Below are 22914 nucleotides of genomic sequence, written 5' to 3'. Positions count from 1 at the left end.
ACTTGAAAAACGGCTTCAGAGGAGATATCACGTCTCTGAGCTCTAGTAGAATTCACACCGAATTCTTGCAGCTCTAAGTGCCCAAGGGCCCCTATTTATAGGCTGGGGGTCAGAATGGGCGTCAGGCAAAATATGCATGGGAGCCGTCCGGACGGTGGACCATGGCCGTCCGGACGGACAACTGTGCGACAGGATTTTTCGAAATTTTCGCGAAGAAATCTTTCCTATATAAGAACATCGTCTGGACGGACGCACGTCCGCTGCAAGTAATTTCCATAATAGGCTTAGCGCGTCCGGACCATGGGGCAGGAGCGTCCGGACGACTAAACTTCAACACGCAATTTCCATATCTGATGCGCGTGCGTTCGGACCTTGGGAGAGGAGCGTCCGGATGGCTAAACTTCAACACCCAATTTCCATATCTGATGTGCGTGCGTCCGGACCATGAGAGGGAGACGTCCGGACGGTTGAAGTCGAATCGGCAGTTACCATATACGATGCACCAGCGTCCGGACCACAACTATCAGATGTCCGGACGGTTCATTTTGAACTGCGATTCTTGCCTTACGGAGATACGCGTCTGGACGGGATACCACATTGTCCGAACGGTTGATTGATCTTCCCTTTCTTGAACTTGGAAAGAATCAGTGAACCTTTCGAGAACTGATAGGCGTCCGGACATGTTGCTAAAACGTCCGGACGGAGCAAGTTTGCACAGAAGCTTCTCGATACGATGTAGGTGTCCAGACGGAGAAAACACATCGTCCGGACAGATGATGCTTGTCTGTCTGATGTCCGGACGGAATGACACGTCGTTCAGACGGATGGAACAGTAGACAGATGGGCGTCCGAACGGGATGACACATCGTCCGGACGGCTGAAAGAGAACTTGAAATTCTTCTGACTTGCAGGCAGAATCTTCTGACATCACTCTAAAAGTGGAATCCCTATTAACCGCATCATTACACATAAGTGATTTTGTCCAAACACAGAATAAGGCCAAAATACTAATACAGAGTTGTAGGGAAAATATTATTATTATTTTTTTATTTTTTTTAAAAATCACTTTTAATCTAAACGGGTTGTGTCGACCCGATTCGACTCATTATGTTAAACGGGTTTCACGGGTCGTGTCGGGTGACCCGTGAAATTATCGTGTTCGTGTCGTGTTTAGAGTCCCGACCTGTTAACATAAATGGGTCATGTTCGTATTTAGGCTAAACGGGTCGTGTCGGGTGACTCGTTTTGCCAGCCCTACTGGCAACCCCCATTTGGCCTGGGAGAGGTTCGGGCTGGTCTGAGGGTGGCCGAACCACTCCCGTGGCCTTTGAGCCAGCCTCAAGGCAAATTTATTTATTTATTTTTTTAATTTTTTTTTTAATTTTTTTTTTTTTGTCTTTCCCGTTTGACCATTGGGGGTGTCCGAACCACCCACAAGAGCCACCCCTACATTTTTTTTTTTTTTTAATAAAAGCCTTAAATTTTTTTTAAAAAAAAAATTGTGTGGCCATATGTTGCATTTTGAATGGTGCCACGTAGCGCCAACGTAGATTTCCGTAAGTTTTAAATAGAGAGAGGTACCATTTCCATATTTTACCATACCACATGTACCATCTATGATAAAAATTAAAACTTAAGGGATAAAAAATAAAGTTGCAAACCACATGGGGTGAGCAGATATTTAACCCTAAAAAAAACCCAAACATGTTATTGAAATATAATAAAATATAATCCAAATTTTGGTGTTACCCAAACATACCCTAAGACATGGAAATATGGGATAAACGGGTTTACTGGATCAAACTTGTGTTATGAGGCCGTAAGGCATTGGGCATTTAAAGGCTCAACAACAGAGTCCAAATTCCAGAACCCAATAACAGATTGATCCGTTTCTCCCGCGGTAAACCCTAGCTTCACTATCTCCTCTCTTCTTCGTCTCCTCTCTCTCTCTCGCCATCGGTGCCATATCGCTAGGTCATAGCCGTTGTAGCAAGCAATGGCGAACTACGACTACGACGACGCACCGGCCAACTCGGCGGCCCCACCGTCATCCCAATCCCAAGCCCAAGACTCGGTGCTCGGATACGACCCGAACTTCGTGCCGGACTCGGTAAAGTCTTTTGTGGTGCACCTGTACAGGCACATCCGGGAGAAGAACGTGTACGAGATCCACCAGATGTACGAGACGTCGTTCCAGACGCTGTCGGAGCGGCTCTTCAAGGACACGCCCTGGCCATCCGTGGACGCCGTGGCCCACTACGTCGACAACGACCACGTCTTCTGCCTGCTCTACCGTGAGATGTGGTTCCGCCACTTGTACGCCAGGCTCTCTCCCACGCTCAAGCAGAGGATCGACTCCTGGGACAACTACTGCAGCCTCTTCCAGGTCGTGCTTCACGGGGTCGTTAACATGCAGCTGCCCAACCAGTGGCTCTGGGACATGGTTGATGAGTTTGTCTACCAGTTTCAGAGCTTTTGCCAATACAGGGCTAAGATGAAGAACAAGACCGAGCAGGAGATTGCGCTTCTCAAGCAGTTTGACCAGGTTTGTAACTATGCTCTGAGAATAATAGGTTATAGGAATGCAAACCCAATTGAAGGCATCTTTTGAATATTGGTGAATCAATTGGAACGAAAACAGCAGGCTATTAGAGCCTAAACTTTTGTTGCCAATAAAAACACATCTCATGGTCATATATGCGTGCTTCTTTATGTTCCATTATGATTTCTTTTCCCCCCCCACCTTAACATTAGGGGCTGAAATTAGAGTGATTGTTTCTATTACAGGCCTGGAATGTGTATGGTGTACTGAACTACTTGCAAGCGCTTGTGGAGAGGTCCATGATCATTCAGATTCTTGAGCAGGAGAAGGAAGGTCTGGAACAGTTTACTGCGACGGATGGGTATGATTACAGTGGTGGGAGTAATGTTTTGAAGGTGTTGGGGTATTTCAGCATGGTGGGATTGCTGCGAGTTCATTGCCTTTTGGGTGATTATCATACTGGTTTAAAGTGCTTACTTCCCATTGACATTAGTCAACAAGGTGTTTACACGAGTGTAATCGGAAGTCACATTACCACCATATATCATTATGGGTTTGCCAATCTTATGTTGCGGAGGTACGTGAACTTATTGCCTTCTCCATTAAGTCTTTTGCTGTTTTGTCTTTGCATCTATGACTATTTTAATGTCTTTTGGGTCTGCTGTTGTTTCTTGTCTAACGATGTAAAACTTTCTTTTTTTAATAATGTTCTGTTTCATTATCCGTTTTTTAGCTTTGCCATTGTACTTCTATTGTTTCTTTATTAATTTTTCAAATTAAATTTTCTATTCCCATTAGTGTCGTTTTAGTTTCTTTTAAGCTTGATAACATAAGTTGTGGATGTTAGCCCTATTTCCCAGATTCAGCAGTATTGATCCTTACATGATTTGGAATGTATGCATTGCAGACAGTTTAGAGCGGCAAGCATGTAAAAAAAAAAAGAATAATTTTGTCTTATGGGAAATTGTGATTGCTTATGATCTTGAAATCAAAATTCTGAGGTTGGAAACACTACTTGCAGACAAGGAATGATTTTCTAGGTGGTTATATTGGGACAAAAAAAAACCTAGGTTGTAGTTCTTGCCTCAACTGGAACATCGTGACCTACTTGCTAGCCTATATAAGAGCAGAGGAAGGGCTGGGGTTTAATAAATTAGGATGCAAGAGAAGTTGGAAGCATTTGCTCTTGAGGTCTCGAGGGACACCCCTTTGTTTTGTATATCATTTGTGGAGCTGTTTTATGTTTTAGTGCAAATACCTGCAAGATTTGATTTGATGGGAGCCATAATTTTATGGTGAATAAGAGAATTAGGATTTTTTTTTTATAAGTAATAAATTTTATTAAAAAAGTGTAAAGGTGCCCCTAAGTACACAATAGTATACAAGGGAGCAACCAAACTAGCCCAAAAAGAAAGTGACCTAACAAACACGCAAGACACTAAAAACTCAAAAACATAAAAGACCTAAGACCCACGAGGCACTCAACACTACATCATGTGAGCCTTGCCTTTCCGACACCAGGAGGTTGCATAATCATCACCATAATTGATGGAGCTTTTCAAATTCAACTTCTCCCTCCTCCCTTTAGTCTTTTGACGTGCAACCGTAGATTCCCGATGAAAATCCTCTTCGTTAACGCTGGCATCCAAGATAGCCAAAAGCGGAGCCTTTTCCTTTTCATCGAGCGGATAAACACCCAAAGGGGAAGGAGAAACACCATCCTCCCCATCCCAGACCTTGCCCTGATCCCACACAACAACCTCTTTAGATGGACTAAAACCAACCGGCCACGTCTGAGACTCGACCAGACAGTTCACCCTAAGGACCTCACCCTTTTCAGCTGATGGAGAGATGCAACGACCCAAATGAGAGGGAGTCTCTACCACCTCATCTTCCTTAACAACTAGGGTCGATGGCGACACGACCGGTACTTTAGGCGAAACTTCTTTGTCGGACTCGAGTTGAGAAAACCCCTCCGTAAGAAACCCCTCGCTGGAGGAGTTCGCTTAATGACATCCTTTACAGAAGCTACCTCGTCAACAAGGGGTGGCACCCGAGAGCTTTGCACTAGCTTAGACTCCAAAGGAAGCTTTGACTCAGGAGTGGCACTCGAGAGAGGAAAAGGAATCCCATCGGCAAAATCTAATCTCATTGCTGCAACGGAATCGGAAAATAAATGCTCATCCATTTGAGCAACTCGACCTTCCCTAGACTTCCTATAATACTTCTGGAACAGCTTTGAGGTCGATGCCATTGGACAAGAAAGATGAAGCCTCCTCTCTCCAACTCAGCAACCCATGAGGAAGAACCACCGGGGAAAAGGTCAACTGAAGCTGGAGCAGACCCCTTAGACTTGAGAGAAGCTTCCAAAGACACTGTAGCTGATTCTTGCTTAAGCAGAGATGTCAAAGGAGGACCGGAACTCACAGGGACAAGCCTATCCTGATCAGTGGAAACCTAAACGTCGTTACCCAACCGGTGGTCCTTCGAGAACATCTTAGTCCCAACCTTTGGCAACCCCAACACCGAGCCATCTACCGGGATAGACTCAAAACCTTCCTCTGTTAGGATCACAAGTGAAGAAATCTCATCGGAAGCTCCATGAGTTCATGCCACCGAAGGTCCACCCACAGAGACTTTTGAGTTGAAGGGAAGATCTGAAAAAAACCTTAAAGCCTTGACCCAAAGACTTGCAAACTGGTTTAAGATGGATAATGGGTTTCTTACTGATATTCTTAGGCTTGAACCCATTGAACTTAGAACCCAACCCAACTAACCGGCCGAGACATCCTCTGACCCGATCCATCACTAATCGAGAAAGCTCTAGAAACACCTTCAACCAGTAAATGACGGAACTGCCCTTCGTCTCTATCTCTATCGTCTTCTTCGCTGCAACACTGGTAAGCACCACCGACGACCCAGAGATATCAAGCTCGTAGCAGTTCACCGCCGTTCGTACCTTTTCACCGCCGTATGCCAACACTGATGGAAGCAAATCGAGAGGAGTCATGAACACCGGCTTCGACCGCGCCGTCTTCTCATCAACTTTGTCCACTAAGTGTTGTACTGCCGCGTAGGAGCGACCGGATAGAAGACCCCCCTTCTGTTTCCCCTCCGAAACAGGCACCTTAGAAACTAGAGGCCACTCCTTTGCTTCGAGGAAAGCTAGCATCTGCCATAACTCACCCACAACCTAAGACCAACCCCAACCTTCACGGCCTTCCGGGAGCCAATTGGCCCTTTTCGACCACCCTCAGCGTAGGCTACCACCTTGAGGTAGCGGCCGGCCTTGTTACCACCCCCTCGGACTATCAAGGCTTTCACATCCTCCTGAAAATACTTGACGAAATCCTTCTTCACTGGGGCTGTCAATGCCTCCTCAATGGTGGCCATCAACCAAGCTGCTCCTTGGAGACCCAAAAAGATGAACCCACAGAACCCCTTCTTCCTCTCCTCTAGGCGAAGTTCAGCTGCTTCTGCCTTCTCCAAAAAGGAGAAGCCTTTAGCTTCCACAGTGAAGCAACGCTCCATCTCTACCTAGATTGAAGAGCTGGATGGTTGAGATGGTGAGGGAGACCGCTGAGACTACACCGGGGGAGCCATGGCCGACCGGAAGTGAGCCCAAGTAACGGATCTCGCAGAGAAGTGACGGCTGTTTTTTATCAATAAGAAATGGATTAGGATTATGAGAAGATTTAAAGTTGTTTATTGGGAAGTGTGGTTTGCAGGAAATTTTTCAAAGGAATCTGAGCTTTACTTGGCAAATGTGATCAATTGCCGAATGCATTGGTTCACTTGTCTCTTAATGGTTTCCTAGAGGCTCTTGATAAATTGTTGCCCTATTATTTTAGAATTTGAAACTTTAATATAAAGCTCATCAACCCCCCCCTTTTTTCAAAACACCCACCAACAATGAAAAGGAGGAAAAAAGAGTGGAATGATTATCAGTTATAGACAGAAAGCACACAAATAAAATAAAGTTACTTTCAGTTAAAATGCTCTTGTTCGTGCCTTTGTAAATATGTAAATTTGCATGTAATATCTCTATATGATTTTTTTTCCCCTGGACAATGAGATCTAGTTCAAATAGCATTTTCTCCCTTCATAATAATAATAGAGGGTAAGGTTGTGGGTTTAAGACCTATTGGGTGTATGTGTTACCACTAAAAAAAGATTCCTAAGATTTTTCTCTCTTTATCTGCATATTGAGCTCAACACCTATTGTTACTTTTCTTGAAGGTATGTGGAGGCGATTCGTGAATTCAATAAGATTCTTTTGTACATTTACAAGACCAAGCAATATCATCAAAAGTCTCCACAGTATGAGCAGATACTGAAGAAGAATGAGCAGATGTATGCCTTGCTGGCAATTTGCCTTTCACTTTGTCCCCAAGTAAAACTTGTTGAGGAAACTGTGAACTCTCAGCTGAGGGAGAAGTATGGTGAAAAGATGATCAGAATGCAAAGATATGATGATGAGGCATTTGCTATTTATGATGAGCTCTTCTCATATGCATGCCCTAAGTTCATTACCCCTTCGGCTCCAAGTTTTGAGGAGCCTCTTGTAAATTACAACCAGGTATTTACTTTCCTCTATTTGTGCCTATACTTGGAAAAGATTTGGGCTCAAGTGTGCATCTTGTTTAGTGTTTTTTTTTAATAACTTTTTTCTACAGTTATCAACAGCTTATTTTTGAGATAAGAAATGAAGATATTTGTTTGATAGAAGTTGTCATTTGTTCAACTCATGAAAACAAATCTTAATGTTTTAATTATTGCTATTAGTCATTAACAGTATATAGTATAAATTGGCAATTATGTTTAGTTGCAGGAATCTTTGAACCCTTTAACTTGGGGTGAGCACCAAACCCTTGGATCGGTTTTCACTGGATTCCAATGCTCGAACCAATGGTGTTGATGGGTAAAATTAAAACCAAACCGATCAACCTTAGAAATTGAGTCAAGCTTAACTGAGTGCTATTAGTTGGTTGGCTAGGTTAGGTTTTCAAGTTTCACTACCCGCATGGGCCCATCATGTGGAGCAGCTTGTGTTGGGGCCTTAATTTTTGCCTTTGAATCTAACCTCAAGTAAGCCAATCGACCTGGCCTCTTTGAGGTGAATCCTTTGTCGACCCTAAGCTTGAACCCATGAGGAGGAGCTCTAGAAGCTCAAAATCCTTGCTGGTGGGCCCGAAGTTTACTCAGATCTTGTTGATCTCAATGGCATTACCTTTGCCCTCAAACCCTTTCGCCCACTTTTTTTCCTTATTTCATTCTTTATTTATTTATTTAAAGTAATCGAAATTTGATTAAAAAGCGCAAAAGCACGACTTAGGTATATATGAAGTATATAAGAGAAATACTTAGTTAGAAAGAGAAAAATCATGAAACCTAAGAAAATTAAGAAAGTCTAAAGTAACTGCCCAATGGTAAAAAGTATTGAAAAAGAAAGACTTTAGATTCACCATCGTCTTTTCGCTGTCTTCAAAACTTGTATAATTTATTTCCCTCCAAATATACCACGAAAGGTAGGACAATACCATCTTCTATACTATTGCACTCTGAGGACTGCCACTCAACCCTCTCAAACAAGCGAAAAGGTCAATCATTCCTAGGCATAACCTGGGTTAGCCCAACACGACTAAGGATAGAACTCCATAAGGCACTAGCAATCTCATAGTGGAGAAAAAGATGATTCACAGACTATCCACACCTCTTACACATACAACAATAATGACACGCCGCTTCCTTAGGTTATTCATGGTGAGGATCTTCCTTAGGGTGGCCGACCAAACAAAGAATGACACTCTCATGTGACCTTATTTTGTGAAATACTCTTCCGAGGACAGTGAGTACCATCATGGGGACAAGGACGTTATAGAATGATCTAACATCGAACAACCCTCTCTTCAAAGGGGCCTCAACAAAGCTTGTCTTCACCTCGTTGGCTCACTCTAGAGTACAACAAATTGAAGAATGAGGCAAAGACATTTACCTTCCAATCATGAGTCGCTTTGATAAAGCTTATGTTCCACTTTTCTGATGGGAGCCGCCAAATAGCTCCAAATGGTCCGCCACGAAAAAGCATCAATAACACGAGCTACACTATACAAATCTGGGATAGCTTCCTTGAGGGCCTGATTCCCACACCACGTGTCATACCAAAACCTAATCTTGGCCCCGTCTCCCACCTCAAATCTGGTATATCTAGCAAACTCCCTTCAATCCCTCATGATATTTTTCCATAACACCACCTTATACGACCCATAAACCTCATTAGAACACTGCCCACGATGATATTGCCTTCACCTTTGACATCGCCTAATTGTTGTAAGACTTGACTGATGATAACAATGACAATGAGTACAGTTAGTCGGTGTAAATCTAATTATGGTGAAGCCAGCAGTGCTGTTGTTTGTCTGAGGGGACAAAGTTGCTCAGTGGTTGTTCGGAGGATAAAGTTGCTGTAGTTTTTTTTTTATTGTTTTCAGGGGGCTTCCATGGTTTAACCATCACTTTGTGGAAGCATGCGTCTGCAATTAAATGGATGATTAGAATGCCTTCTTTACTCGTTTGTGGGAATATTTTGCTAGTTCTTTTGAGGTAGTGATGGTCCTCATTGTCTTCCTGTCCTTCCACATTGTGGTGTTACCTAAAATTAAAGCTTATTTTGACAGGGTTATTTACTTATTCTATACGTTGGTTCCATGTTGATCTCTCTCTGATTTTAGCAAATGCATTTATTTCTTGCAGGATGCCTATAGACTTCAGTTGAAACTGTTTCTTTATGAAGTGAAGCAACAGCAGTTATTATCAGGTGTCAGGACCTTCTTGAAAGTGTATTCAACCATCTCCCTTGGGAAGCTTGCAAATTACATGGAAGTTGATGAACCTACATTGAGGTATTTCAATGAGGAGTTTGGTTTTGGCTCAAAATCTGTCTCTTTGTGTGATAATATGTAAAGGTGATATCCTGAGCTTTTTCCTGCTTTGCCTTGCAGGACTATCTTGATGACATACAAGCACAAGACACATGCTGTTGATGGTGATGGAAAAATTGTATCCAATGCTGATGTGGATTTCTACCTTGACGATGTATGGCTGTTTGTTTCTTTCAGTTATTTTTTAATTCCTTTTAGTTTGGCACCTGGGAAACTTATATAGGTCAGGAATCGACCAAAGGCATGTTTGTGTTCTTGAATTTGTCATATGGCTCTAAAGACAATTTTGAGCTATTGTTCATGGAACTTTTGTGAAATAACTTTGTAGCCTAACTTGATGCAATAGTTGTCAGCTGTAGTTATCTCCTTATCCTTCACTTTCTTGTATCAACCCATGCATTTCAAAGAAAACGTAAAAAAGAAAAAAAGGCACCTAAATGCAATGAAACTGTGGGTGATTCTGATTTTGCCTTCTCCTTTGCTCGGTGATACTGCCTCTTTTGCTATGTGTTTTATGTATATCAATGTTTTGGATCAAGTTAATGCAAATAAGCTAAGCATACAGGAATATCTAAAATCAAATTAGATTAGGTTATTAAAAACCAGAAAAAATTATTAGAAGAGCTACTATTCCTAAGGGTGCTGTAATTCACAGTTTCTTATTGCTGCAGGACATGATCCATGTTGTTGAATCCAAACCAGCTAAGAGATATGGGGATTACTTCTTGCGTCAAATTGTCAAGGTATGCCAATTCTTTGCTGTTAAGCTACTTTCTCTAGCACTCCAACATCTGGGTGGTTTTTTAATGTAATCTTCCATGATGTTTTCTTTGGTAACAGCTGGAAGGGGTGATCAATGATTTGGACAGGATAAAGCTTGATTGAGTTGTGCCCATCACCTTCTAGGGTTGGCCCCGTGGTCTTTCCGGTTGTTCTTTTCAATTATTATAGTACTTGGAAAAGCTTTTCCTTCTTACTTATTTATCATTTTCCTGCTTTTTTGAATTAGTGGAGATGGTTAGTTATTAAATATGTGATTTAAATCAGCTGCTCTTTTCTTGAACTTTGAAGTTTATTGGTAAGAAAAAAGGATTAATCCTGCCGTATGAGGTGCACGGAATAGGATTCTCTTCATTTTAAGTGAATTGGAAGCATTTCATGGTTGATATCAAATTTTACAATTAAATAGTGTATATATTGTCACACACCATGCATATTGTAAGATTCAACAAAATAAAATTTCAACTAGAAAATGGTTCTTCTCAATTTCACTTGAAATGAAGAGGATGTTATTTCAAGGATGACAGAGGTGGTTGTCCGGTTAGATTTAACAAAACAAAATTTCAACTAGAAAACAGTTTTTTCTTAATTTCACTTGAAATGAAGAGGATGCTATTCCAAGGATGATAGAGGTGGTTGTCTTGTGATGCCTGCATGCTACTTCTATCAAATTGTACTTGAGGTGGTGTTTTTGTATCATTAGTAATATGTTTAGGGACCCATTGAGAGTCAAACTATATCCCTCCAGTTGGGGTTAATTTTTGAGAATTGATTTATAATTAACTTAATGTGGTATCGAAATCAATTCATAAATTTTTGGGTGTTTTGTCAGAATTTGATTATAGGAAGTGATTTGTATTTTTAGCATATCTTAGGGACTTGGTTTATTTTGATACCATGGAGAGTTAATTGAAAATCAGATAAATCATGTGTACTGATTTTACATTTTTTTCATAAAAGAAATCAACGTTTTAAACTTGAATTGGCTTCGTCGGTTGTGTTTTTGGGTGAAATAAAAAGATCGACGTGAAAGCTGAGAGAGAGTTAGTGTAGTTTGCAGACAAAAAATCAGTTGTTCGAAAATTATCTCTCCATTTTGGCTCTGCCTGCTCTACATCCCTCTCTCCAAACTGAAAAGTGATTTTACAGAAACTCAAACTATATATCCCCCTCTTTACATTATTATTGGTTTCTATATTCACGTCAGTATGCCTGCTTCCTGACACAACTTGCTCCAAACGAAATAGGGCATTCCAGCGTAGAACCAACAAGCCACCATCTCCGCTTTAAACCTTATTTTTGGGAAAAAATAATAATAAAAAAGCCTCCTAACTAATGGCCGATTTTAAAATAGTCTAATGAATTTTCAAGTATTCTAAATTGACTTATCAAACTATTAAAGTGCGCCAAAAAAGCTTTGGTAGTCCCTTAAAAAAAACCTTTGGTAGTTATATTACTATATAATAACCTTGCTAATTGCCATATTTTTATTAAAAAATAATAAAAATTTAAAAATCAAGAAACAAATATTATAAAAAAACTTATATATATATATATATATATATATATATTTATGAAGGGTGGCTCGAGCCACCCCTTTGGGCCAATGGGGGTGACCGGTCACCCCCATTTTGGATATTTATCTCTTTTTTTTCTTTAATTGACGTGGCTTTGAGACCGTCTCTGTGTGGAAGTGTAAAACATTTCTCTATTGAATTTGCCGAGGCTATTCATTTTTCAAAAATTTCAGTAAGGCATGGTAATATATTGTACCAGCCAAAAAAGAAAAGAAAAAAGGAAGCATTAATTACAATTCAACACAAAATGCTCACAAAAAATGAGTACTTTTTTTTTTTTGGTAGGGACTACCCACTTTTATGAATCACCTACATCTGGCTCAACATTTAGATATTTACTTTTATTATTCCATTTAAATTTTTTTATTTTTACTATTTCTAAAAATGAGAGAATCATATTTAATATTTTATTAGTTTTTTATTTTTTATTTTTTTAATACATCGTTAAATTACCGTACTAGGCAAATTTTTGCTTGGCATTGTAGCAGCTAGTCAAAATAACTAGCTGAATGTGGAGTTTTTTTTTTAAGTATTTTTTGTTCTAAAATAAATTAAAAAAAACTGTTTAACTATTTTAACAAGATCAAAGTGGATTAAATTTATGCATGATGTTTCAAATAGATTTTTATGAGTGGCCATGCTGTGTTTGAATGCATGAATCTGAATATGCAGAAGTCAATTCCCCTCCGAAAATGATGATGTTTAAGCGTATGATGGAAAAGGGACATGTATTAATTTGTGGATGAGGTTTTAATTATGAAATTGATTATTAATTTGTCTTTTTTTGTTTTCGAATCGAATCAGTTTTATCGTTTGCGAAACACTTGTTTCTCATCAAATGCTTGTTTCGTCCCTTTCCATTAAACCAAAAGAAAAATGGTTGAGACCCACCATGTGAGAGAGCATTCAAGTCACGTCCCATTGATATCATGTAATCCCGGCCATGGCTCTTTTTTGTTCCCCCCCAATCTTTTCCTTTGTATTGATATTATCCCCCCTACTTAATTAATTCCTTATATAATTAATTATAGGGAAAATTACAGTTGAACCCTCCAAACCGTTAGCCTTTTTGCAAGTAGTCCCACGAATTATCAACGCTTGCACTCTGGCATTCAAAACTACCAAAACGTTTCAAAAATGCCAATTTTGTCGAAATATGCCTATAATATACATGTAATGTGTCATTTTCCAATTAAAAAAATAATAAAAATTAAATTTAAAAATAAAAAAAATAAAATTTTAGTTTATTTTATTTTTTTTAGTTTATTATTATTATTTTTTATTTCTAATTTTTTTTTTTAATTTTTTTAATTGAAAAATGACATGTGGTAAGGTTATAAGCATATTTCAACAAAATGGGTTTTTTTGAATCGTTTTGGTAGTTTGGGAGGCTAGAGTCTAAGCATTAGCAGTTTGTGAGACTACTTGCAAAATGGCTGGCAGTTTGCGTAGCTAAATTATAATTTTTCCCTAAGTAAAATATATATATAAAAAAAAAAACGGTCTCAATTATATGTTTTGAATGGTAGGTGAGGTGGAAATGGTTTTTTGCATTTCCCAATTGACCTGCCCGAATCTAACACATACTAAAGCGGACACACCAACCCCCGGCACGCAGGCATCTACAGACTACAGCTAAGTATGAAACTTGAGCGGGCAGAAGAAGGGGACAGGACCAGGTCATTGGGCAACCGGAAATGGTACGTTGCACCAGGTGCTTCCTCCACCGTTCCATGAGGGTAGTCAACCTGATTGTCAATATTTTCGGGATTGGGATGATCATTTACTCCCTTTGGCTGTTGAAGAAGTGGCAAGATGGGATTGCCCAGCTGCCTGCTCCTCATTCATCTTTGCCTAGACCCTGGTATTTTATTTATTTATTTCTTATATGTTTTCTTTTGCATATATATATATATATATATCTCAGACAAAAATTATATATTCTTGTTTATGATCAGGTTTATATACACATGTTTAGCAGTGGGAATTGCTGTCTCCCTGAGCACGCTCTCTGGTCACATGGTTGCTAATTGTATCACCAATTATACACTTTGCATAGTATCCTTTTTAATATCTTGTGTCTCATTAATTCATTTTCTCCCATAATTTAGAAAAAAGATTTGACCCATCCTTGACCAGTTTGTATTTCAGTACATTGTCTCCATATGCTCTCTTCTTTTCCTAGAAGTTGCTGTGATTGTCACTATTTTCTTCAGGATGGATTGGGAACGAGTATGCTTTCTTAAAAACCCACTTAATTCCCTTCTCAATTGTCATACTTTGGTGTATTTGCTGTTACTGTATTTGGTTTTCTCTTTTGACAGCAAATTGGCGAGTACATTGATGAGCACCATAAAAAGTTCAAGAGTTTTGTGATCTTCCATCTAAAGATGTGTCGCTTCATTCTAATCATGATTTTGGTGCCACAGGTACACTATTTGAATCAACGAGATTTTGGGAGATTAATATTCAATTCTCAATTCTGAAAAGAAAACTAGGTACTATTATTACTTCAATTTTTGTTGCAGATCAATGTAATTGTGATAGCTATTTTTCTTTGGGCCATTGGTACCGTGCCAACCAGTCACTGCAGCTATCTGGATATATCTGACTTCAATCATTCCTTTCTTTTGAGACCCAACTCGCCTATACACCATGACACAAGCCGAATATGTAGACATTGTAAATTCTTGTGCACTGAGCGAAGCTTTTTATCGTGGATTAAGGACCTTCTTAGAATGCGATTTTGGGGAACAATCACTAATACTTGATTTGTTGTTTACAAAATTATTACCTCCCTGGTCCCTAGCCAGCTGCTTCTGTGAAGTTGGGACGGACTTGGGAGGGAGGTCAAAAGAAAGCAATAAAAAAGCGTTTCACCATTATTAGTTCTTCCTGCTCTATAAATGTCACACTAAATGTTTACTTTGAACATTCAAAAGTCATGTTGGGAGACAGTCAATTGCAAGTGTCCCTTTAATGTATTTTTAGAATGCTTATATAATATATAATGGATTTATTTGGCATCTTAATTGTTGGGAAAATTATCATTCCCAAAGCTGGGCTGGGGGCCCAGTTGGTCTGATCGACCCGGCTCGACCCGCTCGGTCACCAACATCTCAGATACTTATTATAGAGTCCCGAGACACAATCGTCTCGGAGTACAAACATCTCGGGATCACCCCGCCTCGGATTTGCTCTCAGGATATATTCAATGGTCTCGGGGAGTCCTCCTCGGGGTCATCTTGAAACTGTTTAAATATCACTTGAAGACTATGACCGGGATTTATGGGATAAGGTTGACCACGTAAATTCCCAAAAAGCTGCAAAAGAACTCTATCCCGAGTTCCCCGTGATAGAGCCTTATCCCACAAAATATGGGATAAAATGATGTTGTCTATCTAAAATTAGCTAGCAGAAGTGTCCTACTCAAACTGGACTCCCAGGAAGGTAAGTATGATCTCATGCAATCTAGGGATTAGAATCCTAATGAAACTACATCAGTGCACTCCAGTAATCTTAGAACTGTGTGCCTATAAATAGACTGCTACCCTAGGTATAAAACGACTCTCTGATCTCTGAGTTCATTCTGCTCTCAATACTCCCAAATTTGTCTACAAAAACTTATTAGGCATCGGAGTGAGAACGGTTGGCACCCTTGACGAGCTGTTTATTCTTTTGTAGATTTCTTGATAGCGAATCATAAGGCAACAAGTCATGATACTAAAAACTGTATCAATAGTTTGGCACCGTTTGTGGGAACGTTTTGTTTCTCTCAAAGAAAAATTCATGATGGTGAATACACGCTGCAATAATATTGAAGATGGGCAATCTTCAAATCCAGAAATCACAATAGCTGCTCTCAACGAGCGAATCGCCTAGATTGAAAAAAAATATGGACAAATTGACCGCACAAAATGCTACATTACAAGCCGCTCGCAACCCAGAGGGCTCTCTCCACAACGCCTCGACACCTCTCCATAATACTGAGCACTCTCGCACACCGACGGTTGTTCCACCCATTGTGAATCTCGAGAACAAGGAGGAGAATAGCCACATTGATGCTTGGCTAAGAGAAGAAGGGAATCCTTCCAATCGTGAGGAAGGATCTAGTGAGAGAATTATTTGTAGGGAGCCCAATCTCGAGAATCTCTCCTAGACCAAGACCGAAAAGAAGATGACGGACATGATCAATAAGCTGGAACAAAGATGTGATATGCTATCCAAGGTGGTCCAGCGGCAAGATAGGGGAAAGGCTTCCTTGGTGGACAATCTCTTGCTTCCTGAAGACCTCCTGAAGACCGCTTCACCATTCAAAGACAAAGTGGCCAAGTTTCTCCTTTCTGAGAAATTCAAGGTTCCGGATTCCCGACCTACACTAGAGTCGAAGATCCGATTGAGCACTTGGATAATTTTCGAGCTCACACGGATCTCCACCGAACACCAGATGCCGTAGCATGCCAGGCCTTTCCTCTTACTCTATCAGGGAATGCCCGGGTTTGGTTCGAAAACTTCCCCCAAAGTTTATCAATGACTTTGATGGTCTCGAAAAGGTGTTCCTAACCCAGTTTCTAGCTGGAAGAGTGCGAAGGAAGCCCGCTGGATCCCTGATGTCTTTGCACCAGGAACCCAATGAGTCGTTGAAGGACTACTTCAGAAGATTCAACCTAGAGAAGCTTGGCACAGAGAGTGCCATTGATGATTTCATCTATGGTTCCCTATACGAGGGAATCAGAAAGGATGGGCCCTTGATGGCGGATCTAGCTCGGAAACCACCACAAGACTTGCATGGGTTTGTGGATAAAGCAGAAGAATTCATAAACCAGGAGGAAACCACTCCAGGCCCTCCTAGTACCCGACCAATCTGTTAGTTTTTGTGTTGGTTGCATTCTGTTGGATAAAATCACTTCTATGTAATGTTGCTGCTTTCACAGGGATGCTGTTTTATTTAGAGTCTACACTTCAGTTATGAGCTTCAAGAAGACTCTGTGCAGAATTCAAATCAATCAGTTTAGTTCCCTTGCATTCGTCCGGATGACATGGTATTTCGCCCGGATGCTCTTTAGTCAGCAACATCTGTCCGGACGACGAGAACTTTCCTTCCGGACGCTTATTAGTGTCTAGAAACTTCGAACTGTTCAAGATTGCATCCGTCCGGAAGTAATGGCAAATCGTCCCGCCGCTATTCAGAGTTCGAGAAGAATCCAGCGTTCAAGTGCATCCGTCAGGACGACGTGGCAATACCGTCCGGGCTCCATTCAGTGTTTGACAAGCATTAGGGTTTCTGCCTCAAGACACATTTATGGGAAGACGGCTGCAACCATTTGGACGATGTGTGATCCCGTTCGGACAATGTCCTCCATAAGGCAAGTCGTGCATACAAAGTTCAACCATCCGGACGTTAGTCTTCATGGTCCGGACGATCAAGCATCATATATGGAAATTGCATGCACCAGTTCAACCGTTCGGACATCAGCCTTCAGGGTTCGGATGCTCAAAGCCTTATTATGGTAATTACGTGCAGCCGAAGTGCAACTGTCTAGACGCTAAGGAAACACAGTTCGGACGCGGCCTTGTTATGGAAGCTTTCAACGCTATTTTGGAAAGGCGGTTGCAGTTGACCGTTCGGACGCTCGGTCAAGCAGTCCAGACACCCTCCGGTATTTTGATCATAATGTTTTACTCAAATATCGGATTGGGATGAAATCGGCATCATTGGAAAGCTAACGAAAAATGATGCAACTTGATGGTCTGGACGGCAAATAGAAATGTCCAGACGGCCCCCGTCCGGACGGAAACATCAAGCTTCCGGACGGCCCTGCCAAAATTTGAGAATTTTTCAGAATTGCTTTTCAGACATGGAAACAATTGCCCATCCGGACGCCCATGGATGCCGTCCGGACGCGCGTGTCAGAGACTCCAATTCTGACCTGATTTAGGACTTCTAAAACATAAAAATAAGAGACTCTAGGCAGGCACTTTACACAGAATTCGTGGTGAATTCCTTATAGCTTAGAGAGGGTGTTTAGGGAGATATTGAAGATCTGCTAGCTCTCTAGCTTTTGCCAGTGTGTGATTTGATCAGTTGTGAAATCTATTTTAGGAGTTGGCCCTAAAGTAAAGGATTCCATTGAAGACCCATTCAGGTAGGAGACCTGGTTGGGAGGCGTTCGTGTTAGGCTACACGTTAGAGTGCAAGGTACGACCACTGCATCAGGGGTATGTGAGTGCTACTACTTTGTAACTAGCTTTGTTTTCTGAATAGTGGATATTCTGGGTTTGGCTGCTCTGGAATGATTTTTTTCTTAATTGAGTTTCCACTTCGTCAACAAAATATTTGTCTCCTTCAATTCCGTTTAATATTTTGTTGCACACTGTTCACACACACACACACTTGTTAAAATTAGAAGTCCAATAATTTTCAATTGGTGTTAGAGCAGGTACACTCTATTAAGGATTTATTTCCTGAGTGTGATCCTTATCTCTTGTGACTTCTATTTTTTGATTACACCTTTTATCATGGATTTCTCTTAGTTATCTGAAGAAAATTATGATATTGAGCTCTCTAAAGTTTTTGCTAAATTGGATAAAATTGTTTCTCTAAAAGAGCTCAAAAAGGTGAAGCAAGAAAAAGAGTATTTGATTGTTCAGTTATCTGAATCATGTGTTTTGATTGACTCTTTGAGATCTGGGAATACCATACTATTTGACATCATTGATACACTTGAGAATAAATTAAAAGAATCTAAACATTTCTTGAAAAAATTCTCAAGTAATAATTTAAAAAGCATGCTTTGTATTCACTCAGATGTTTCTAACAAGCTTGATTTAATTGTTGATAATTTGCGTGCTTCTACTTCACATGTTTCTGATTCTGAATTAGATTTTATTATTATTAAACCTGTGATAGTAGACACTTCTTGTTTGGATAATTCTGAAAATTCTTGCTTGAATAATTGTGTGAAGCCAAAATCCAAAGATACAGGTACACAAGCTCATGCTAAGTTTGTCCCTACCTATCATAATTGTGGAAAGATTGGTCATATTAGACCAAATTGTTATTTGTTGAAATCCCATAGGCCTTGGATTAAGTAGGATGCTCTGAGGAAAAGTGAAATTGAAGATTCTTCCTTATCTAAATATGTCCTTCCTCATAGAAGACATATAAAAGGTAAGGGCAATGTTATTTGTATGAATGCTAATCATAATTCTGCAGAGAATGTCAAGAAGCATTCAAACAAAAGAAGCTTGTCCACCTTTTATCACTACGGCATCACCGGTCACATCTGACCCAAATGTCCACAGCTCCAGGCTCAAAAGTCGAAGGTTCAGAAGAAGCTGCCAACAAGAGCTACATCAGGCACTCTACCTCCTACGGCTCTTCAGGCTCCATGGCATCAGCAGAAGTTTGTTCCTGCCAATCAGAGTAGCAAACCAAAGAAGAACAAATCAATGCGCTACAAGAGAAAGCCGCAGAAGCCCAATGGCAGCCATGGCTATGAAGGATTGATGAGCCTAATACAAGGTATGCTAAGGAGTATGGCCAACATGGACATGACCCTCAAACCATCTCCACGGGTCAAGCAGGTATGGGTTAAGAGTGATGAGACTATTCACCCTTTGAGGGGGAGTGGACTTACCTAATAAAGGTGAAGTCTCACCATGCCTAGGATTTTGGTTCTTAAATCCTAGTGCATGTCAGGTATGTTTGTATTGCATCGTTTATGAAAATTGAAATTGACTTCGAAAATAAACAACAAGTGTGTGCACAAAGTGTTAACAAAAATAATAATGCAGAAATTAAATGACACAGAGATTTTTGTTGATGAAGTGGAAACTCAATTAAGAGAAAAACCACTCCGAGGCAGCCAAACCCAGGATATCCACTATTCAGAAGACAAAGCTAGATACAAGATAGTAACACTCACATATACCCGATGTAGTGGTCGTACCTTGCTCTCTAACATGTAACCCAACACGAACGCTTCCCAACTAGGTCTCCTACCTGAATGGGTCTTTAATGGAATCCTTTACCTTAGGGCCAACCCTTAAGATAGACTTCAGTTGTAGCGCAGCAACAAGACACTTGCAATGGCTTCAGAGGAAACTAAATCAGCTCAAAAATCTTCAAAATAACTTCTCTGAGCACTTGTGGAATTCAATACCGAATTCTGGCAGTTCTCAATGCCCAGGGGCCTCTATTTATAGGCTAAGGTGCAGAATGGGCGACTGCTGTAATATGTATGGATGCCGTCCAGACGGTGAACCTGGGCCATCCGGATGGACAACAAGGCTACAAAATTTTCCGAGATTTTCACTGAAAATCTTTCCTGTTTATTCATATGTTTCAAACAGAATGCAGATATTCCTTTAGGGATGACTGTTAAAGCACGTCAGGCGGCTGCTTTTCTGTCTTGCTATTTCTAAACCTCTCTCCATGTGGATAGGTTTGGCTTTACCTTACATGCTGGGAATAGATGTCATTTCCTCTTCCATAAGCATTTCTTTGTTGTTTTTCTGTCTCATTTTTCAACAAAAAAAAAAAAAAAAAAAAATTGGGGGAGAAGATGTAGAATTTTATTTTTTCTTTTTATTGCTTTTCAGATATTGCATGTGTTTTTGCCTAATACCTCAGTTCATTGTGCATTGATTAAATATGCATATATATGATTGAGAGTTTATGCATGATATCTGCTAAGTTTTCGTGTTGCATCTTAATGATAGATAGTTACTTTCCTCATGCGATGAAAATGTGCACTATCCAAGGCTCCCCTAAGGTACATCATTTTCCTCTTTGACTTCTTGCTTCTGGAAATTCTAATAAGAGAGATGTTTTTGATTAGATGGTCAATTTGACCAACATGCTAGTTGAACCTAGAGCCTAAATTTTTTAGCATTCTCTCTAGGTTGTAGCACCAACTAGAATCAAGTAGTAACTCTTTAGTTTTCTGTGCTATATGCTTATATTCACTGCTTCTGTGTTGAAATAAGCCTTGTCCTTCATGGTGCAAGTAAAATTTTAGCTTGTCCTTCATGGTATAAGTAAAACAATTAGGTGCTGCATCTTAGGGGGAGTGTATAAGATGAGGGTGGCTAGGCCCTAGTAATTAATAAGGTTTGACTTTTGACTGATCTTTCATTGATTTTCTCTCTTGTTTAGAAAATCTAGTTGCTTTTTGTCATATTAGTTAAATTCATACCTTTTGGGAAAAGTCTTCACACACACACACACACACACACACACACACACACATACACACACACACACACGCACAAGCATTGCATGAGTTGAGTAATCTATTTAAAATTTTTATCTGTAGGGAAATTTGTGCTTATTGAATACTTAACTCTCATTTATATCTTTGCATATTTTTGCAATGCTATTTGACTGTTTTATCAGTTGATTATTCATGCGTGTTCTAAAGCTAACTTTAGGAAAAAATATTTTTCTGCAAATTTTTCTCCAGTTTTAGATTTTCAGTGTGAAGCGTCCGGATGGACCTATTCTTACGTCCGGACGAGCGCAGTCTTGTCGTACGCTGTCCTAGCTGTAGCCATTCGGATGGTTACGTGATATGTCCAGACGGGATCTCTACAGGTTTAAGATTTGTGTCTCTTTCTCTGCCGTACACATATCTTTGCATTTTTATTGATTTATCATGGCATGTTGTGTGTTTTTCTTGTGGATTTCTCTTGAGATTTTGGCATTCTTTGCACATCTCTTCTCATCCCATGATCTTCATTGTGTCTTTCGTTATTCTTTTAAGTTTTTGTGCTTTTAGAATATTGGAATATTTGTTGGGATATTTTCTTGAGATAGTGTGTATGAAAATCCTATTCTGTCTGTGTGTTGGGTTGATATTGATATATCTAGGTCATTTAGATTGCGATCTTTGTTTTTGCAATACTTGGGCATCCAATTGATAGCTGTCATAATACCACTTTCTTTTTGGGACTAATAGGAGTTAATATTTCTTTGTGGCGTTATTTTTGAAAATATTTATGTTTAAATCCTTTCAGGAATATGTCGTCCAGCAGCTCCCAGCACAATATCTAGCAGATGGATCCTTTGGAAAACTGACCGTTGTTGAAGTTGGATGTTCAAATTCCAAAGGTCTCAGGATTAAGATGAGCCTTTTCTCCTAGCTCATGCAGAGCCTTCTGTAGCATTCCCTCGAATCTTTATCAGTTAGAGGATTAGTGGTGAATCTCCTCAGTTATCTTGCAGACCAGTTGCTTAGAGGATGTCATTCTGCGGATAACCAGTTTCAGGCTTTACAAATTCAAGAGATTGAAGATTTTTCAGTCCATGGTTCCCGACTTCCTGAGCTAGAAGCCGAAGTAGTACTAATCCAGCTTTTATACGGATTTCTCTTCGCTACTTGATTTCAGTGGATCAGCGGGATTTGGTATTTGGAGGATTTTTGTTCCTCTCTTTTCGGCCACTTGTGGACTCTTCTCTATTTTCCTATTGTTTAGGATTTTAGAACGTTTTTGTTTGTGGATTTTATATACTCTGTTTACTCTTGTCCTGTTGAGGCATCAAGGGAGAGTATTTTATTACTGTGGTCTTTCTAAACTCTGTTTACCCTTTGTCCCTTTGAGACAAAAAATGGGGAGTATATATTTGTTTGTTTTGGATCAGAAATGTATTTTTAACCTGGTTAAGTGATTTTTGTCCCAGAATGGCCAAAAGACGAGTTTGTTAGTTTTTGCGTTGGCTGCATTCTGTTGGACAAAATCACTTCTATGTACTGTTGCTGCTTTCACAGGGATGCTGTTTTATTCAAAGTCTACACTTCAGTTATGAGCTTCAAGAAGACTCTGTGCAGAATTCAAATCAGTCAGTTCAGTTCACTTGCATCCGTTCGGACGACGTGGTATTCCGTCTGGACGCTCTTTAGTCAGCAACATCCGTCAGGATGACGAGAACTTTCTGTCTTGACGCCCATCAATGTTTAGAAACTTTGAACTATTCAAGATTGCATTCGTTCGGACATAATGGCAAATCGTCCGGCCGCTATTCAGAGTTCGAGAAGAATTCAGCGTTCAAGTGTATCCATCAGGACGACGT

General features: G+C 40.1%; 2 protein-coding genes and 1 long non-coding RNA gene across 3 annotated transcripts; all 3 read left to right on the top strand.

Annotated features, from left to right (window-relative positions):
* The first annotated feature begins 1858 nt into the window (after positions 1-1858).
* LOC133870822 (uncharacterized) lies at positions 1859-10529 on the top strand. Its single transcript, XM_062308050.1, has 7 exons — positions 1859-2545; positions 2788-3119; positions 6782-7121; positions 9296-9444; positions 9544-9637; positions 10155-10226; positions 10324-10529. The coding sequence occupies exons 1-7, from the start codon at positions 1997-1999 to the stop codon at positions 10366-10368; spliced, it is 1581 nt and encodes a 526-aa protein (XP_062164034.1). The 5' UTR covers positions 1859-1996; the 3' UTR covers positions 10369-10529.
* Positions 10530-13444: 2915 nt separating this feature from the next.
* LOC133870824 (tetraspanin-19-like) lies at positions 13445-14725 on the top strand. The gene is made up of 5 exons (XM_062308052.1): positions 13445-13704; positions 13799-13898; positions 13992-14072; positions 14165-14269; positions 14369-14725. The coding sequence occupies exons 1-5, from the start codon at positions 13538-13540 to the stop codon at positions 14609-14611; spliced, it is 696 nt and encodes a 231-aa protein (XP_062164036.1). The 5' UTR covers positions 13445-13537; the 3' UTR covers positions 14612-14725.
* Positions 14726-14898: 173 nt separating this feature from the next.
* On the top strand, positions 14899-22386 carry LOC133870825 (uncharacterized). Its single transcript, XR_009900794.1, has 3 exons — positions 14899-20617; positions 21308-21438; positions 21861-22386. It is a non-coding gene; the product is annotated as an uncharacterized LOC133870825 (long non-coding RNA).
* Positions 22387-22914: the final 528 nt, after the last annotated feature.

Source organism: Alnus glutinosa, chromosome 6 (genome assembly GCF_958979055.1).
Source record: "Alnus glutinosa chromosome 6, dhAlnGlut1.1, whole genome shotgun sequence".
Taxonomy (NCBI): domain Eukaryota; kingdom Viridiplantae; phylum Streptophyta; class Magnoliopsida; order Fagales; family Betulaceae; genus Alnus; species Alnus glutinosa.
Note: the sequence above shows the minus strand (reverse complement) of the source record. Positions and strands in the feature narration are given on the sequence as shown.

Excerpts from the sequence above, each read along its gene's own strand:
- LOC133870822 (XM_062308050.1), top strand. The coding sequence starts at position 1,997 with ATGGCGAACTACGACTACGACGACGCACCGGCCAACTCGGCGGCCCCA. Across the intron at positions 2,546-2,787 it reads TTCTCAAGCAGTTTGACCAG|GCCTGGAATGTGTATGGTGT; the intron begins GTTTGTAACTAT and ends TTTCTATTACAG. Across the intron at positions 10,227-10,323 it reads TCTTGCGTCAAATTGTCAAG|CTGGAAGGGGTGATCAATGA; the intron begins GTATGCCAATTC and ends CTTTGGTAACAG.
- LOC133870824 (XM_062308052.1), top strand. The coding sequence starts at position 13,538 with ATGGTACGTTGCACCAGGTGCTTCCTCCACCGTTCCATGAGGGTAGTC. Across the intron at positions 14,073-14,164 it reads TCAGGATGGATTGGGAACGA|CAAATTGGCGAGTACATTGA; the intron begins GTATGCTTTCTT and ends CTCTTTTGACAG. Across the intron at positions 14,270-14,368 it reads TCATGATTTTGGTGCCACAG|ATCAATGTAATTGTGATAGC; the intron begins GTACACTATTTG and ends TTTTTGTTGCAG.